General features: G+C 37.6%; 1 protein-coding gene across 6 annotated transcripts in view; it reads right to left on the reverse strand.

The window, feature by feature from the left end:
- Positions 1-20,551, reverse strand: part of EPHA6 (EPH receptor A6) — a 446,467-nt gene continuing 425,916 nt past the window's right edge. For all 6 annotated transcript variants that reach the window (XM_064643664.1, XM_064643659.1, XM_064643655.1 and 3 more), the window contains 3 exons: positions 15,449-15,642; positions 13,304-13,453; positions 1-10,355 (listed from right to left, as the gene is read on the reverse strand). In XM_064643664.1, the coding sequence (XP_064499734.1) occupies positions 10,241-10,355; positions 13,304-13,453; positions 15,449-15,642 (459 nt within the window). In that variant the 3' untranslated portion in view covers positions 1-10,240. The remainder of the gene's footprint in view (positions 10,356-13,303; positions 13,454-15,448; positions 15,643-20,551) is intronic.

Genomic DNA, 20,551 nt, shown 5'->3' on the forward strand with positions numbered 1-20,551 from the left:
TAACCACCAGTACTGTAACTTTTATTTGCTAATAAATATCTTAATAAACAGGCTTACCCCATGTGTAAGACCTGATAATGCCTCTTAGGAAATCATAGAAAAATAAAATACAATAATAATCAATAACTTGTACTTTGTACAAAAATCTCATTATGTTACTCAGCAGGTAGTTTTGCCAAACCCCATATTCTTGCTGTAAAGAGATGGCATATGTAATGCAATTCACCTTAAAAACACTCTAATGTTGAGAGCTGAGCATTCTATTACACTATTAACTTGTAGGCATGCCAGCACATGAAAATTTACATGGAACATCATATTATTGTAGGAATAGATTAATAATTAAAAAAAAAGAAGATAACACCAACTTTTCAGTAAATAATAACAACTTCACTTCTAATGTAAATTCCCCTTGGGACTGCAAATCGGTACAGTGAGCTTTTTATTTCACAGATATTCCTACAGTACTGTTATAAACAGGCAAAAAGGCAGAAAGAAAATGCAGTGGGAACGTGTATGGAAGATATATAAGAGAAGGAAAGTAATTGTGAGGAGGGAGGCAGTCCCAGGGGGAAACCAACGACACCGGCTGTGAAATGTTCAGTCTCCCAGAACGAGCAGATCCTGTCTGTGCTGTGCAAGGCTACACGAGTTCAGAACTGGTGGAGATGCAGCTCAGAGGTGCAGAACCCCCGGTACTGCAGTACCAAGGCTGCTTGGCTGTGAGATGAGTGGTGAAGTCTGAGCCACAGGGAGCTGTCATTATTCAAACAAGCCTTGATAAGAGGAAAAGAAGCAGTGGCAAAACAAGGGGTCTTTAAAGAAAAAGTGAGTTTCAGACTACTGGTAAGGATATGAGATCAGTGCTGAGGCCACGGTTTGTTTGTAAAATAGTTTGTGAGTATTATGATTATACCATTGCTTTTGAAGCCATCTACCTTTAAAGTTTTGACATGGCTGCTTAAATATATAATCTAAAGTGTCTGTCATCAAATATTTATTCATATTTACACATACATTGATACATTTTATGGCTATGCTAGAACAGCAAACTATGAAGAGCAGTCATATTTAGTTGTGTACAATCTAATTTCACAGAAGAGACAGAGATTAAAACCCCTTTTAATTCAGATACATTTAAAACCAACACACAGAAATAGATAGAGGCTATCCTGAGAAAGCATACCAACCACGTTATCTTCCAAGAGTAAATCAAAGCTCATTTTTGGAAGGTAGTAAAATATTTTTCTTGTATTTTTTTTTCTATGAGTCAAAGTGGTCTGTTTTTTCTAAAAAAAGTGATGACAAAATGAAAACAGTTAATTCTAACTTGATCAATGAATGCTGCTTTTCTACAAAATAAACTATTGCCTTTCAGTAAATAGGGTTTCACATGATCCTTTAAAGATTTATTTTTTTGCCTTGCTAAACTACAGGTGCAATCCTGAGAAGTGCAGAGAAGTTACTGAAGTCAATAGGAGTTATACTGCACCAAAGAACAAGCCCTTTTTGTGACTCTCTGGGTTTTCAGTCACACATTGCTGTGCATGATGTAACTGATACCAGCAGAGAATTTTGACATTGGCCTTAACAGAAGCCAGATGGAAGGCTCTAGGTGAGAGCAACGTACTCTGAATCCAGCCCCTTCACCAGAGTTAACAAAGAAACACCTTTTCCCACTTTTAATATGAAATAAACCTCTCTACCTTACTTAGAAAAGTTGGGAGATGAAATTGCTGCAGAAGAAATGCTGATAAAAATGCTACCCTGCCAATTCAAATTAACTGTTTCTTGGGGACAGGCAGATAGGATATCATGGCCATAAGCTTTAAAATGCCTACAGGTTTACTTGCTGGGAATCTTGGAGTAGGATGGTTTTCTTGAGATAGAGAATTAATGAAAGAATCCAATCAACAGATCCACTAAGAGGGCATTAGTTATTTTATTTGCTACTGTGCCTTTCATTAACTGGAAAATCTCAAAACTTAGACTGCAATGCACTAGGAGTATGAAGCAGCTTGTTCAAAGAGGCAAATGCTCAGCTAGGACTTCCATTGTGAGAGGGAGATCATATTGCATAATGGTTTAAGATTAGGAAAGAAGAAAGATAGACAAATCCTATTTGTTTTCTAGCTTCTGTTTGTTTGGTGGAGGTGGTTATTTTATCCTGAATTTAAATCCAGAAGTCTTGGGAATTATCTGGGGGGAAAAAACCCTACAAACCCAAACCATTCATGTTAGATACTCTATTAGATGTGGAGGTAATTTTAATTACTTATTCCAAAGTCAGAGTTGACCATTCCAGGTAAAACAACAGTGAAGCAACCCCCTTTTGCACCTTGCAGTTTATCTTTGCCATGTTGAAGGCAACCATGGCCTATTTGATCACGTCCCTGAGGTAGTGGCCTTGTCTTTTAGGCTCAGTTCACTCTCTTCACCGTTAAATAAGGCCATCCATTCCACACAAATCTGTAAAAACCTTTGATTTAAAACCTGTTTCAGTCTATTGACATCTTCTTATGGATATAAGAGACTTTGGGTCATGCCCTGAAGAACCTGAAATGCTTCAACAGAGAAATTGAAACTAGCAAAAAGTTCTGGCAATCCATTTGAGTGACAAGACAGCACATGTCCTAATAGGAGCTGGTTCACCAACAGCAAATCAGCCTTGACAGTAGCGAGGTGAAGGAGAGTCTGTTTGGAGAGTTGAAGCTTACACACTATGTATGACAGAGGGCTTCACTCCACTGCCACAGAAGTCAGTAGCAAACTCCCATGGATTTTGATCACAACAAGCATATTGCCTGTTGACACAGAAACATTTAATTCCTCACAGTTAGATCACTGTCCTAGGAATTACCCTATCAAAAAGGTTATTAAAATCACTCAGCAGGATTTGGAAATACAGGGTGTTTTAGAGCATAACCTTCCCAAGACAAAAATGGAACTTGTGAGTTTGACATTTAGTAACTGAAATAATCTACAGATTTGGAACACTGGCTGCCCTTTGTCTTTTTCAGCTAATCTATTGTACATAGAGACTGTGATGGTAAGTTTTACAGCTCAGAGCATTCAACTTCCTAAAGAAAAAAGTAATCCTATTATGCTTTTCCTTTTTGCTTCTTAATCATTTTCAAGTCAAGCTCAGCCTGAAACTCAGTTTGTAAGCCACTCTTAACTGGATAGTTCTATTCTTCACTGTTTATTTAGGTTCCTCTCAAAAAAGTCAGTATGCAACAATAAGGACAAGCACTCATGGGTTACAGAACTGTGTCTGCTGGATATTCTAATCTAAATAATGACAACTGTACCTGTTTTTTTTTTTTTTGTTGTAGACTGGATCCTGGAAAATCAGCAAGTAGATTTTTTTTTCCTATCACTCAGAGCGTTATGCAGTGATGATATTGTGAAAATACTCCCCAGACTGTTTCAGCAGGAACTTTTTCATCATCCACAACCAGAAATGAATATTTAGATTCCAAAGCAGATTTGTCCAAAATCTTACTTTTCAGATTCCAGATACAAGGTCAATTCTACACAGTCAAGGCCCCAGTCGTCACATAGTTCAGAACACAGAGAGCTAGATTTCTCTTTGATTTGTGAGTTTTAAGTCCCAGGGGTTTGGCTTGCCTAACATGCTCAACATACATGCTGCTGCTTAACAGTTCTTCATTGAATTTTCAGTAATGTAGAGGTACTAGTATAATATTATGGTTTATTCTCAAATTTTAACAATATCTACTCATATATCAAGAATACGTGCAGGAGATTTTGTGATGGGGTCAGTGAATATACTGGACTCCTCAAGGAAAATATATATGGTACTGAAGTCTGAAAGAATGACACAATATGTTATCTCATGCTGCTTTAAAAATATTTTGTAGGAATTTTGATTTGCAAGTCCTGCTCATGTATATGGTCCCATTTCAAATCATCCTTCTTATATGAAATAAGCTGCAGAAACACATAAGTGTGTACAGATTCAGGATTTTCTGAGCATGGCACAGCACTTAGATTATTACTGATACATGTGTGCAATCAACTACTATTCAAAGAGCTCAGATAGTTTGATATAGGTCAAAATTTTGGATGGGAAGAGAGAAGAACACATGTGAAAACCTCAAATTACTTTGTAACTGATCTTTTTAATATATTTTTTCCCCTGTGTCTTCAGTGTCAGAACTTGCATTTTTTATTCCAGTTCAATTACACAGGTATGAAAAGTCAGATAATATGCTAAACTTTTGTGGGAGAGGTACTTGGGAAATCTCTTTCAGGAAATAAAGGTAAGAGATACTCATGTGGCATACTTAAAGAAACATAACACAAATAGATTTCACTGAGCTGACATTACATTATTTCACATATAAAATATGGAAATATATTTTAACTCATCCATTTTTCAACCTTATGTTTTTCATCATTTTTGTTAGTTTTCCTTTCTAAAATGCAGTACATCTTTTTCTACTATATGCTGGCGTATCCTTACTCATACTCCCTTTAAAGTTTCCCTCATTTTAACCTCCAAAGTGTCTAAAAATGGCTACTTAAAATAATTTATATACTGCTTAAACATCTTTGGTGACTTCAGCAGAGGAGCCCAAACTTTTTATAGCATGGACTACATCTTATTATAATAATAATTATTATAATAATAATGCCTCCCCTATGTGATCACTGATTTCTACAGTAATTAGTTGTTCTCTGGAAGGGAACCAGTAGGAAGGGGTTGGGTGAGGTGGCAGTAGAAGGGTAATCAGCTTTCTGTAAGCCAGTTTGAAAATGTTTTTTTTCTGCCAGTGAAGGAAAAGAGAGGCTGCCCCTTTCCAGATAACAAGCCAAGGAATTTTGGGAAGAGCAACACACATACAGTGCATGCCATTAAACATTTTAAAAGCCAGTGGAGCAGATCAACCCCATTATTGTTATTGTAATAGGTAATTAATTTGTAGGTTTGAAAAACCTCAGACATGATGATATATGTTATATTTACAGTTCTTTATGTACATATAGACAAATGTTTTATAACCCTAATGTGTTTGCCTTATCCACGTTCATAATCTGAGGAACTATATACAACCATAGCACTCATGGATGAGTAGTGTGCACCACTAAATACAGTATTTGATGGTAGAAGATGTGTGTGAGCTGTGAGTACCTGCAACTCTCTTATACAACTCTTTTGTGGTTTTGTTAGAGCTCCTTGGCACGACATGGACAGCTCTTCCCTTTTTACTTTATTGTAGGCTTTAGGGATTCTTTTTTCCTTTTCAGTACTGATTGATTTGTCTCCCCAGAAGATTTCGAGATCATTGTCCTACTAAGAGTTAGCCCAACCCAATATGTCTTTCCCTCATTCTCAAAAAAAAAAAAAGAGTACCATTATAAAAAAAGAAAAAAATTATCCTTGCCATTTATTCAAGAAAGATCAATTACAACTGGTAAACAAGGGTATTCTGGAAGAAAACTATTAACAGAATACAGTGCTCTTCAACCATGTGCAAATGCCATAAGTATCTCTATTTGTAGTACTTTCCCTAGAAGATGCAATGGAAGACAGACTTTTTATCGTGATCATAACTAAAGATATGTTGGACTGGATTAGAAGTGAGTTCTCTGTGCTGATCCAGTCCCATGGGGTCATTCTGACATGGAAATTGCTGAGATTAGTAGAGTCTCAGTGGGCACCTTCACAGTCCCAGCTACTGCACATGGTAAATCTCAACTACACCTGGATAAAGGGCATCTGTATGTTACTTATGACCCACCTTTGGATCCTGTAGGAATCTGAACTGAAAAAGAAATTATTGAAGCCCATGTTAGGCTCATTATGTAAAAAAATGGCAAATGGATAGTCAGTCTTAAATTATGTAAAAATCAAAGTACTGCAGTCTGTGAGTTCTGTGCCACAATAATCCAACTAACACCTAGCACAATTTTGGAGAAGAATGTTTGTCCAGAGCAATTAATTTATTTGAATTAGTTATTGAGTGCACTGATTGAAATTAAAGGATTGCCTTATGCAGAAAAGTCCTGGCTGATGTCCTAAAGCATAGCATGTGTCTAAGCTTTTATTGGACAGACACTGGATTTATGTTCCTGGGAAACAAAAAGGATAACTTTTGTTTAAAAAAAAAAATTAAGTTACGTCACCCAATTCTCTTCCTTTCATCTCATGGCATCCTATTGCTTCTCAGTAATTCCAGTGTGGAAACACCTCATGACTAAAATCTACTAAACCTTCTGCTATGATTAACTTTAACATCAGCACTATGAACAAGATCCTCTCTTTTTCACAGGTTCAGCATGAGGACTGGATACAATTATGGCATGAGATTCATCTGACTGAGCACAGATGGCTGGATATGAGCTATCACTGAATGCAGAGAAACAGGTGCTTCTTTAGCACAATTCATCTAACCCAGAAGTAGATAGTTTTATTTATGGATAGATAGATAGATAGATAGATAGATAGATAGATAGATAGATAGATAGATAGATAGATAGATAGATAGATAGATAGATAGAATTTTCAGATGACTCACATGTTACAGGAGCCCACTTCACTGATTAAAAGGGAGCCTCGGGTGACCAGCTCAAATGCAGACCTCCAAAATTAGGTCAGAAGGATTCCTCCCAGCAGGTCTCAGGTCTCTGACTGACAAGTGGGGGTAGTAAGGATGACTGATATGGTTTCTAGGTTAGATGACCACCCCACTTGGCTGCATGTCCAGGTTGGTTGTCAGTCAGCTTTGGAAGCACTGGGATTGGCCACACGATGGAAAGAGACACTGCCCTGGTCCTGCTCAGCAGTCAAGGCCCTCACTTAAGCTGTCATGGAGGCTTAAGTGATACACAAGTATATCACTGGGTGGTAATAGTGCCCATAGATGATTTTATTCTAGATCAATGAAATCAGAGCTGTGAGAAAAATCTACACATGAATATTACTTATAAATAACTTAGAATGATCTCTTTATGATGCCCACATTTTAATGCCTTTTTTTTGTTGTTGTTGCTTGCATATCACACATGCTTTATTTTGTGAACTTTCAGTGACTGCTTTTAGTCATGAAGCACTCAGTAATGTGGGCCAGATTCTCAGAAGCAGCCTACTAAATTTGCTTAAATTTGTGAAATTTAAACTCCAACTGCATACTGCAATATGCAGGATAATTAGAGCTAATTTTCACCTGAAGAAAGTATCCACTGTAACAAAGAAAGCTAGTCTAATTTCACATATACATTTGTGGCCTGCACAGAATTAAGCTCACATTTGAAAAATAACACCTGTTATGTTTTTTGTTTGTTTTTAAATGATAAAATAGGAAAGAAACCCCAAACCAAGAGTAGACTTGGACTCAGCACAAGAGCAAATAAAATGTTTCCAAAATGAGGAAAATGTAAATTTGATCAAGATAACTATTATAGAAGTGTCATACTGCACCACAACAACAACAGAAAAACAAATTGTATAAACTCACAAAATCCTGGATTTCCAATGTTATTAATAAATGTCCTCACTCAAAGAATCCCTTGTTCTTTCCTTTCTGGTTACCCAAACACTGGTTATATAAAAAATATATCTGATTAATAAATGTTTTAATATTGTTATATTTTTTTCTATTGAAAATATATTTTCAGTAGTGTGATAAATTTAGAAATATATTTTCATGAAATATATCCAGGTTGTGTGCATGTAACAATGTCATTCTGCCAATTCTCACTACCAGAAATGAGAAATCTTGCAAAAGACAACCTGAAAGTGCACATACATGGTTTGGATCAGTTATGGATGGTTTTGAAACCCCATTAACAAATAGCAGACTGGTACCTCATCAGTAATGTATTTAATTGTGGGAGAGGCTTCTTCCACACGTCCCATTGTTGGCCCATGGAAGCAATGGCAAGCAAAATGGATAATTAAATGATAAAGGAAAATCAGCTTTCAAATTACTCTGGGCTTCAGGTCAGTATGATTTTCTTTCCATAAGAGAACCTTTACCAAAAAATTATTCAGATGTGGAATCGGGGTGGAATTTTTCAAGTGACAGTCACAGGAAAGAACAGATACTTTTTTTCCCCCCACTAAAGGCCTGTGATCCTGCAAAACACACGTGCTTGTGCAGTCCTACTGAGTTAAGGGGGACTGCTCATGCTGGCAAAATTACCTTTGTAGCTAGAACAGGACTGGAGCTGCTCTGCTTTAAACAAGCTCATCCAATTGGCATTGTGGAACACCCTGGTGAATCTTGATCTTTATGAAACTTGCTCCTCAGTTAAATCTGCCTTTTAATTTTTTTTTAAAGGAAAGAAAGGAAAGTTTACTTAGTGCACTGTTGTTATCTCTTCTAAATTAATGCAGTTATTCCAACATAAAGTGACAACAGCGCATCAGGCCTAGCGTGTCTTACTCTGTGATCTGGTTGGAAGCATTATCTTTTTTGAGTTACTTTCTGATTTTTGTTCTTTGCCACTGATACGCAATGGCAGCCTTTTCCAAGAGTTAGGAAATACATTTACAAGCTGCAAATTAAGCGGTAAATATCGTTATGATTACATAAAGTAGTCAGCTCATTTTGATATACACACATACTATACTAATTACCCAAGATGCAGGTTTCAACAGAAGAGTTGTAAGGCTCGAGTATACTGGAATGCCACATAACTCAAAAATATCCTCCAAACCACGTATAAGTCAACAAAAAGCATCTGCAGCCAGGTTACATGTGACATGCATTGTAGATCTGTGTGTGGTCTCACAGCACACAGACATGCGGTCGCTCCCTTGTTCCCAGTGGTGCATATCCCATGCAAAAATTTGGAAGTGTAGCCCAGCACGTCCATGTGAGTTGTCTGAATAAAACATGAAAGCTGTAAGTCTTAAGAGAGGTACAAATATTATGTCAGGCCTTTGCAGACGTTTTCTTGCATGTAAATATGGCTATTGAAGGGTTCTAAAGGTAATTATCATGGATGTCCTTTAGATATTTGTACTAAATGAAGATCCAGCCTGTAGTGACCAGAGCTCCATTTCAGCAGAATCTGCTTTTTCACTTCTAAAAGCAGTCAGAAGCAGAGTCAAGGCAACATGTTGCCACACTGCTGTCCTACATCTCCTTTCCTGCCCATGTACAAGATAACTGAATCCTGCAGCGTGTAACTTCCAGCATCAGCGGGTGGTTGTAGCGCTGCCCTCAGCTGGAGGAGGACACGGCTGGCCTGCTCCCACGGGAATAACCACATCACCCCACTGATGGCTGGCCCTCTAAGGTCTGCTACTGCTGCTGGGAATTATGCCCAAGTCCAAGCAGCAGAGACCTGCATTTCTGGAACAGAAAGCTTTCTAAAGTCTGTGTGGCCACGATACAGCTGACAACTGTGTTTTACATGTGGTCATGGAAACGTTACAATCAGTTTTCCGGTGAATATTTGCCATGTAGTAGAAGCAAATGCTGAGTATTACATTAAAAAAAAATAACAACGAAGGATGGTGAGGAATCCCAGGGATGAACATGTTTTCCAACCTAATCATAAAAATTTAAAGCATAAAAAGTGTCGAGTGCTGAAGTAATTAAAAATCAAGGACCTTCCTTAAGATTTCAAAGAGATTACTCTCATTATCCTTCCAATTATTCACACAATGAAAAGTCGCTACATAAAATCATCAGTCGTTTCTTCAAACAATAGTAATATTTTGAGGCACCATCTCACCAGCTTTCAAACTATTATAAAGTAATATAATGATAGGACCCATACATTTGGATTTAATTAAGAGATAAAATAAATATTTATGTTAAACTTCTTTTTGATTGCACATTTGGTATTGGAAGTTACATGGTCACAGAACATGAAAGAAGTCAAATACTTTTTTGATCTACCAGCAAACTCTAAATACATCGATAAAGAAGCCACACCAGGCCAAATAGATTACTACTTTCAAGTAAGTTCATGAAAGTTTCCCAGATACTGTTATACAAAGTTACACATCCATGCTGAGTTATTCATCAATGTGTAGCAAGAGTCTTGCAGTAGGCCAGGATTTTATCGGCAGATAACTGGTGGAGGAGCTGTGCAGTGTGATTAAAAACTCCGGTTTGGAAGCATTATCATTGAAGTACTTGTAAAGTCTGAACAAGAGACTGCAGTCCTCGAAGTTGGGAAGAGCAGAAGGAAAGAATGAGAATATTTTTCCATTTTAGAAATGCTGAGGCACAAAACACAGTTGGTTCTAGTACTTTCATACATGAAATCCTTTCTCCTGTATGTGCATCATGTGTAACCGCAAAGTCTGTAAACTGCTGACTATTCGTCTCTGGTGTCCAATGAGTACAACTCCAATTCTTCTAATGTCACTGCAAGATAGAAAGTTTCATCTTGGATGCAAGTATAGTAAAGCCTGTTGTACACAAAAGAATATAAATTTATGATGAACTGTTCTTTTTTTACCTTCCTGACTGGGAAGCTGTAAATGTTCAAGTTTTCTTGACCTGCCAACTTCAATTTTTTAAAGACAGTCATTTAAGAAAAAGAATCTAATAAAAAATATGCGGTTAGAACACTGGGGCTTTTGTGATAGTAACCGTCAAGTAATTTTTCCAAGTCTTGAGGAATAACCTGGAAGGTGGGTTCTAAAACTCTTCACATTTTTAGTAATGTTGTAGTAGCAAATGTTTCCTACTCATATTTGCAAAACATTGGGGCTGATACACTCACTACTGCAGTCCTGAGACAGAAATAACAGACAGAGGTTGTGCTTCTGATGATTTGGGGAATGGTAGTGAGAGATGGTCTAAAGTCAAAATAGCAGTGAATCTTCCAGCCTGACCGAGATTTCCCTCCCAGTTTCCCTTCATCTCATCTAGACCTGTGCCCCAGAGCAGGGAGCTCACCCACAGAGCTTTGGCAGGAATGAAGTCAAGAACCTCAGAGTTCACCACAATCCACTAGTTTAGTTGTTCTGTAAACATCCCCAGCTGCAAGATGCTGAGAAAAGACCACAGAGGTGATGAGGGCAGGAAACTTCAGATACGCCTTGTCAATTGTGCAAATCCCACACTGTGACATACACAGACAGTGCTTGTTTAGATATCCTAAATGTTTGAGGATACAGCTGCTAAAGGAGCTCATGGGGTGAGGCATGACCTTTATGAGCTTCAGATTTTCAGTTCAAGATACCTGCCTCTGTATCCTCCAGATGAAGACCCAATGGATAACTGGCAACTATTATGTATTTAGGCTTAATGTCCACGCGGGGGATGATACACAACACTTGAGGTCAGCAGGGGCTGGGCAAAAATACTGAGAATCTGAGAAGCTAAAAGCAGTCAGCTAAAAGAATAAAGCTTTGTGGTGGAGAGTAGTATTAGAAATGCAAGACCAATGCTTAGCACTTATCAAGGAAGGCCTGATAAAGCACAGAAAGAAGCCAGCAGGTCTTGGGTAATGGAGGTTATTTGAAGAAAGAAGGGATCTTTCAAAAGATTGAAGTAGTATCTAAAGAAAGAAAGTAGAAAGGATGATAACCTTAGATTATCTGTAAAAGCACAGTAAGGCAGGCTAAAAGAGAACTTCAGGAACAAACAGAAAAAAACCCCAACAAATGAAGTAATACCAAAAATAAAAATCATAATAAATACTTTTGCAGACTCACTGGGTACCAGAAACCTTCCAGAAAGTTTGTAGAATCTAATGATGATTTGAGTATAAAAGAGCTCTGAAAGACTGGCCACTGTTGGAAGACTAAATCATTTATTTGTGTTGGAATTCACTGCAGAAAAAATTGAAGTGACTCCTCTGCGGCCCCTTTCTGGGGCACTTGCCAGAGTATCTGTCTGAAGTTGAGGAGAGGTTATAGGACAAACTGAAAAACAAGCAACAACCCACCTCCAAAACGAGACTATATTTAGCCAAGAGTTCTAAAAGATGGAACAGTGGAACAAGGATGAAATAGTGGAATCCCTAACAGGGATGTGAGAGCAGGAGTTTATCAGCTGTGTTCCACACGCTTAAAAATTTCTTGGTGCCTGAGACATGGAGTGTGGTGCCAGACAAAGTGTTTCCAGGGAAGATCTGTGGAGCCACAGACCTGCGAGTCTGCAATGACAGGGCATAACAGAAACTACAGTAAAGCATGGAATTATTGGATGCTTGGATAAATGATCTACCTGACTCACCACGGCATTTGCAAAGAAAAGTTCTGTTTTAGAAAATTACCTGTTTCCAGTGGAGCATATGTATGGATGAAGGTGATTCATTTGATACACCTCACTTGGCTTTCCAAAAGCTTTAGAGAAGATTCCTCATAAAAGCTTTATAATGAAAATAAGGGGCAATTATTATGTAACCCAAGGTGTAGCAAAATATGTAGCATAAGGTAGTCTTTGTGTGACTAAATTACAGGTTTAAAGACAGGAAGTTAGGAGTAAATTGTCAGGTGTTACAATGTTGTTATTGATAGAAATCTGCAGGCACCTATGCTGGGATAATGTTGAACATTATTGTTCAACAAATCAGTAAATGGTCTGGAAAAACAGGTGAGCACAGAGGTGGAAAAGTCATCTGGTGAGACTGAATTGTTCAGGGTAGGAAGGGAAAGGAGTGCCTGTGAAGAGTTTTAGAAGGATCTTAGAAGACAATGGCTGTGCCATAAAGCAGCAGATGAAATTTACTGTAGGTGAATGTGAAGTGACACAGACGGGAGAAAACCAGTCCTTACCTCCCATGGACAACTGGTGAAACTAAACTGACCCCATTATTAATACAGAGTGTCCCAGCATCAAATAAAAGATTAGGAATTAATGGGAAGAGAATAGAAAGTAAAATAGATCCTATCAGCATGCTGCCATATTAATCCATAGTTTGCCCGAACTTATATGGTGGGTGCAGAGTTTTCATTAAAGAAACAATTGAGTGGTATCAGACATGGTTGAAAAAGGGCCTCAAGGTGTGGAACAACTTCCTCATGAAGACTGATGTGGACTTGATGATAACCATAACAAAGTAAGAAATTATTTTTGCCATTGACTTCAGTGGTCTAGATCAAAACTGATTCCCCAAGAAACACACTGCCTGGCCTTGGATATATTTGGTGTTGTCACAGAATGAAATTATTGGTTCTGGGTCTCTTCATCATATATTTCTCTTGTGTTGTTTTGGTAAAAATCTGTATTTGTCTTCTGTTAGTTGAGGTAGGAAATGAAATGAAAGCCCTGCTCCATAGTTCACAATAATTATGTCACTGCAGCATCCAAACAAATTCAGATTGATTAGTCACTGTAGGGATAATAGATTACATACTTACTCAATATTCATTCTTGAGACCATATCCAAAGTTGTGAAACCTGCTGCCATGAAGTTATTTTTATACTGACCCATTTTTATGGAGTCCAGCCAGTCACTGACTGACACAAACAAAGGATATTCTGGAACTTCACCAGGTGAATCTGGCATTCTGTAAAAAACAAAGCGCAAAGGTTACCAAAGTAGTACAAAATATGACACCCAATTTACTCTGGTAGACATTGTTTTTACTGAAAGGCAGAAGGAATGAGAGAGGAGCCTGAGCTGTAAAGGTCAGATATAAACTGAAGATTTCTTTAACCTGTTGTCTAAAACTTATAAATCATGTCAGTCTGCCAAGTTACACCACTTAAACAGAACATTTTGTTAAAGAACTGCAGCTCAGTAACAAGCTGAGGAAAAGGCCTCTCCCACTGCTCTTATTTTTGTTCCCACAGAATGTTTCTTTACACATCATTGTGTTCAGGATTATAGTAATTTGTTAATGCAGTAGTCAAAGTAGAGGACAAAGAGAATTTAACATGAGATGCAATTTAAAAAATTAGAACACCATGAGATGATTTTTACATTTATCTACAACCCCCCTGCCCCCAAATGGCTCCTTAGTGTGATACCATTATGCTACAGGAACATATTTTGTACTACTTTGATTACAGCATTCAAAAGCTCAAACTCACCCTAAAAGCAGCAAAAAGAACAAAATGTTATATCTTTGCTTTTACATAGAATTATATAGAGTAGCAAGTAAAAAATGAAGGAGCTAATTTAGTCACATTTCTGTTGGAGTTCTTTCCCCTAATATTTTCCATATATCTGGGAAATATTTATCTGCAAGAAACAGAAACAGAAAGATGGGGGGAAAAATAAGGATTCCAGTTTTAGGGCATTTATTTCTATTCTTCTGTTGTGTACCACACTTGGGAGGACTCAAAACTTCAATTGACTTCCTACATTTTGTGTAGAGAAACTGTATGAACATAATGCAGAAAACAGGGACACTGCTGTTTATAAAAGCTTCATGTTAGCCTTTAGGAGAAAGATAACATTTATTTAAAATGAAATTTTAGACAGCAAAAGCCAGCCAACATTAACTGATGGAAGAGGACTTATGTGCAATGTAGGAAGCAGCAGAGCCTAATGTCTTAACATCCCAAGTTTCACTCACACATATTCAAATACATTAAGTACACTGATTGTCATTTGTACTATCAAAATGATAGAGGGAGAAACTGAAGAACAGGAGAACACTGTTAGGTACAAACTGAAATTAAAGACCTACCAGGATCCCTTCCAATCTGAATTACTCTATGTATAATTTTGTAGAATAACTGCTGACCTTCTAATTTACCCATAACACAATAATCATTCAGATTGACTGCATCAAGCATTCTCAAATAATTGGAAAAAACCTTGATTTCCCAAGCAGTTGAACTCAATAATAGTTCAATAAGGCATAAGTTTTTTAGATCTTGAGTAATGTTGTAAAATAAAAAGACATAAAAATACATTACTCTGATGCTAAATAAAGTGACCCAGGTACAGGTAGCAAGTCATATCTATATCTATATCTATCTATATATATATATATATATGCACATACACATAGAGGCCACTAACTCTAGTGGATGGACATTAAATCCAACAAGTCCCTATCAAAAATTTGTTGTGGAATAGTAATAGCACAATTTCTTATTTGGTCACTAAAGATTTAGCAAGCTAAGACACAACTACTTTCTGCAGGATATTACTCCAAGGCAGTTCAGAAATTGCTTGAGCGCTGTTAGGTGGAGAGACAGGCTGTTGACTAGAGAAAAAAAATTACAAAGAGGAAGCAAGCACATAAGAGAAACACCAAAAAAAATTAAAAAACCAGGAACAAAGAGATTCACAAAGATTATGGATATAGACAGTGTACAAACAGAGATAAAAAACCCCAAAACCTAATATAATCTGCATGACTTGAGAAAAAAAGTCCCTTTACGGTGTATTAACAATAATGCAAACATTAAAAGACACTTAAAGTTATAACTTTCTGAATCCAGGGCTTTGTGGCTTTCTCCCACCTAAAACACATAATGATAGCCACTTGTGGTATATACATATATATATGTATATATAAAAAAAAAAGTACCAAAAAGAGTCTTACACAAGTACATCGTCCACTAGGGTGTGAAGGGTGCTTGGATTGCGGATCAATTTGTCCAGGAAGCTGACAATGTCACTGAATTTTGGACGGTGGTTCCTCTCCTTTTGCCAGCAGTGAAGCATTAGTTGGTGAAGAGAAGCTGGGCAGCCCATGGGAGCTGGAAGCCTGTAGCCCTCTTCAATAGACAGGATAACCTAAAGAAATACAGTGCATGTGATTACTGGGTATTAAATACTGAAAGGACAGTGGGAAGCTGACAATCAGAAACCAGTGATGATAAATAATTAATGGCACAGCCACCCTCGCTTTGTGCATTGCTGGGGCTTCACTCGGGGAATCAGGACTGGCAGGAACGTAACCAGAGTAGACACAAAATATTTTGTAGGTGTATGAAACACAGTAGGCACTTTTTTAGGCTCTCTGGGCACCCTCTTCAAACAGCTAAAAAAGGAGGAGGAGAATAAAGAACTACAAATAGATAATTTGCGTCCACTTCAGGTTGACTTTGTACTGAAGGGAGTCACAGGGCCACAAACTAAGCTGATGTGGCCACTGCTACCATCATGCTCTAATATTTGCATCCTGACAAAGTGCTGGTGTGTGGCAATGTCACAATACAGTCAAGCACTAAGACACCTGACAAATTTACTTGGTGATGACATGTTTCTGCTGACCCTTAAAGTCTGATTAATTCAGGCAATGTCCCGCACACTGAGTTAACAGGGACATTATTTCACACAGCTTCCCTCAGAAACCTGGGTTGTGCAAGGTGTTTATGACTCAACAAAAGTTACTAAAATTGTGGTATTACTGCATACCTTAAGGTATTCAGATTCAGCAGATGTAGGAAACATGTTTGGTCAGGATTTGGAAAGAAACAGGTCTAATGTCACAGATAAATCACATGTATGAAAAATTGCAATTGATCAGTTGAAGGAAGGCTCGTTTTTAGTAACACTAAACACTGAACACTAAAGTAGCAAAACACATTGTCTGAAAAGAAGAGTAGCAGCCCTGCCTGACAGAAAGTAGCAAAAGTAGGTAAGATCCATGGAAAAATTCATGGATTCATAAAAGCTTACATGGATTCATTCCATGTAAGATTTAAAAACCAAGAGAAAAGGTCCCTAGATTCTGCAATGAGTGGTGGTAGCAGTGGGGATGATGATACAAATTACATAGTCAGGATTTTTTGCATAAAAAAAGAATGGGAAGCTACTAAGTGGTTGACCAAAAACAGAGCTAGGAATAAGACCAATTCATAACCCTTCCACATAAAAATCCAACCCACGCTAAATGTTTTCTAATGTACAAATGATTGTACAAAATATTTCTAATAAGGCACTGCACTTAGGAGAAGCAGACCTACAGCATTTATACCCACTCTGCTGTGAGGAGACATCCATCATTTCCACACAGATGTATGTACATGCTGCAGACATATTAATGCAGCTGGAAGGGGGTACATTAAACTGTTTACAGCAAATCAATGTTTTACAGCACTAGCTCTGGCTTCAATATATTCAATCTTATTTTCCTGGAATATATCCTCGTTCTCTGTTTGAATTCTGAATTAATGCCGTTGGCTCTGCTTAGCAATGCCTAATGCTTATGCTGCAAGCGTTATGCAAATAAAATAAGAGTAATGAAGCTATGTTAGGACCTTACCTCCCCTCCATGGCATGGCAGAAAATGGAACAAGGCTTTTGTGGCTGTGCACAGCTGGCTGTTTGACTTTTATAAAATTAGGTGACTTGGTCCTATGTAGGGTTTAGCCCTCTCCTATCCTGGTAAAACACCTATGCATGAAAAACAAGTGTTTGCAACATGGATTTGCACAGGGTGAGTTTTAGACCCACTAGGAAGTCTGGGCTACTCCAAAGGCGGCATTCCTTGCTGTAGGGATCTCTGAATTTGCTTCACCTGTGGGTGTTGACAGGTCACATACGTGCAGGCAGGACTGGCTTTGCACCCCAGAGGTGACACCAAGCAGTAAATGGTATGTCAATATGCTGATCCTTCCCTCTGCCTTTCTGGCTACTTGTTGGGATTTATTTCAACTGTCCAAAATCCATTTGCTGGAATAGCTGCCAGGGAAATATTTGCCTCAAAACCTTGCCTGCCAATAACGGATATGCTCCCGTAGACCCGGGGTGGGGGAATTCAACCCCATGTACGTGACATTTTATTCACATTTATTTTTACATTTATTATTAGTGTATCTCAAGCAGTGGCCTCATAAAACACGGATACTCATGACAGTGAGGGATACAGCCGAGTTGACACTCACTAAAGAGGTAATCTTTAGCAGCCCAGAAATGCAGGTATAACCTTTACATTTAACTGTGCCTGTTGCAAATGATGAATTTATGAAATGTATGTTGTTTTTAAGGCAACAGGAAACCTCCTCTACTTTTATGAGACATATTGCATTTACTGGAAACAACAATAGAGGGCTGATGAGTTTTTTTTCTGAAATAATTTATTCAGGAAAAACCCAAACCCAACTATAATTTTCCAGGCATATTTTCTCTGACACACTCTATTATAACATATCTTTGAAAATGAAGTTACAGTGCATTTTGTTTCCTCTCTTGTTCTAAAGGAACATTTCAGTATGAAGAGAAATGCCAGCTGGTTCTGGGATAATTATAATTTCTCATTGATAGCAGCACATTTAAAAAATAAACTGCAAATATTGCCTCATTAGTATCTCTTGTGAGGCAAGTATTATTTTTAGATTCTAAGAAGCCAGAGTAAAGATGTGATAACTGTATAGTACTGCAATGGGAATCAAGTCTCAAAGGAAGATTTTTTTTTAGTTCTTTATTTGTGTTTTTATATATTTATTTTAGCTCCTGCTCTGCACCTATCTTTCTGAACAGAAGAATTAGATACCTAAAAGGGAAGAAATACTAAAATTTTCTCGGTAATATAACATTATATATTATATAAATCTAAAGATAATACATGTTCACTAATTTGAAATGAGTTTTTTCCTTGCCTATTTAAAATTGATGAAACACCACATTAATCATGAGATGGTCTAAACAACTGCATCTACAAGGAGGACACAGCAGCAGCTTTAGCAATGGGTGTGACCCTTTCCAAAATGGCAAATCAGTGCCCCACCTATTTCAACATGGAAGAACAGGAACATGAGCTTGGTTTCTGACAACAAAAAGGCTGATCACTGCTCTCTGGTTCTGGTTTTGTGGCAAACACTTGATGGGTATCAAATGGAAAGGGAATATTTTTTATGGTTAACGTAGCTAATTATTTCCATGCTTTTTCATGCTTAGGCTTTTGTTTCTATAAAGGGGACCATTTTTAAAATATTTTTGTATACAGATGATATTAAACACTGGAGCCTGTTCAATACCTCTTATTTTTTTTTTTATGTTAGACATTGTTGTAAAGCTTGACCACAGAGTTAATATTTAATGTTAATTATGATTGTCCAAATAATATAAAAATACAATATAAAACCAAAATAGTTCGAACAATATTTTATGGACTGCTACATAAAATTTATGCATGTTTAATTTTGAAATAATTGGAAATTGGCAAAAATGGCACCTGAAAATAAAGCTGTAATCTTCCTGATAGTTTCATTATTAACAGTAACGTAGAGTCTTGCTTTCAAAAGTTAACTGACAGATTTTTTAATGAGACTGAGACAGAAGAGAATCCATAGGGACATTGTCCCTGTGTCCTCTGACATCTGAAAAATCTACCAGAAGGGAGAGGCAGCTGCTCCTGCCTCGTGGTACAGAGCCAATCCCAGGCACCTGCCAAATGTTTTGATATCTCTAAGTTGAAAGAATTATATTAGGGTAAGGGTTTTTTTTTTTACTATTACAAGAAACTTTCAGGAGTGTAAGGAGTTTTATTCTTCTTGCTACAGTAGTTTTCTTGCATACCAATTGCAATCCATTAAATATTCTTTTTTTTTCCTTTTCTTTTTGAATCTTGTAGCTCTGCAACATGCACTGATTTATAGAGTGGCTCTAACAGGTGTCCCAGGAGACTTCACTCACAGCTGTTCTACAAACCAAATGCATGGAATATAAATCTTCCTTCCCTCACATGAGCATTAGCAAGCCAGGCTCTTAGCACAATCTGTTCATCAGTACACTAGTTTCATTGGAAAGTTCAATATCTTGGCTAATGTTTATTAATTAAGCAATAAGACACGACAGACTGTGCAGCAGCCCTAATTAATGGACACCTCTGGTGCCTGCCACACATCTAAGAAGTGCATTAATCAGCACCAACACAGGTCGGAGCTGACTTACCACAATAATAAAATGGTTATTTACTTACACGAGGACATTTCTCAAGCTTAGTAACATTTTTAAGCCTCTGCATTACACCGTGTGAAGTACTAAAAATGTTATGAGCGGCATTTTCCAACTCAGTTTCCTTAAGTTCGGCTTCCACATCCTTGCTGAGGAATGTAAATGGAGAACACTGGATTTGCAAGGGTGTGGAATTGCTCTGGTTGGCACGGACCCAGTGGACACCTGTGAGCAACTGCAGTCTCAGAGCATCAGACTGGGTTTATTTAGGTGGTAGGTATCAGTTTAACACTCCTCATATCGGCTTGAGCTCTGTGCTGCCTGGGTGGCTCCCCTGATTTTATTGCTGTGACTGAAGGGTCAGTGATTTGTAAGATGGAACGTGAAAAGTAATCCCCCAGGAAACCAGACCCAGCTCTGCAGAGTTTGTACTTGGAAAACTTTTGTTAATTTACCAAAACCCACCCAATTCAATCAATACAATTCAATCAATATTTTACTGCTATCTAAGTAAGAATTTTATTATGATCAAGTCTCACTAGGTGGTGTAATGTTAATGTTACCAGACATTTTGTGGTAGCAGAACTATACTCATGCAAGACCTTATTGACTGCTGTTTGCATACTGTGCCTTTTATGAATCCATTTAGTGCTTGCCCCTCTCTGTTACTTTCCCTGTACAGTATCACTGACCTTTGAAAGTCCTATTATTTCTGCAAAATAAGCTCCTGTGAATTCAGGATAATTTATTGTGCTAAAAGAAATGTCCCAGTATCCAGCAAAATAAGCTTTACAGTATGTCT

This window comes from Pseudopipra pipra, chromosome 2, assembly GCF_036250125.1.
Source record: "Pseudopipra pipra isolate bDixPip1 chromosome 2, bDixPip1.hap1, whole genome shotgun sequence".
In the NCBI taxonomy this organism is placed as follows: Eukaryota; Metazoa; Chordata; class Aves; order Passeriformes; family Pipridae; genus Pseudopipra; species Pseudopipra pipra.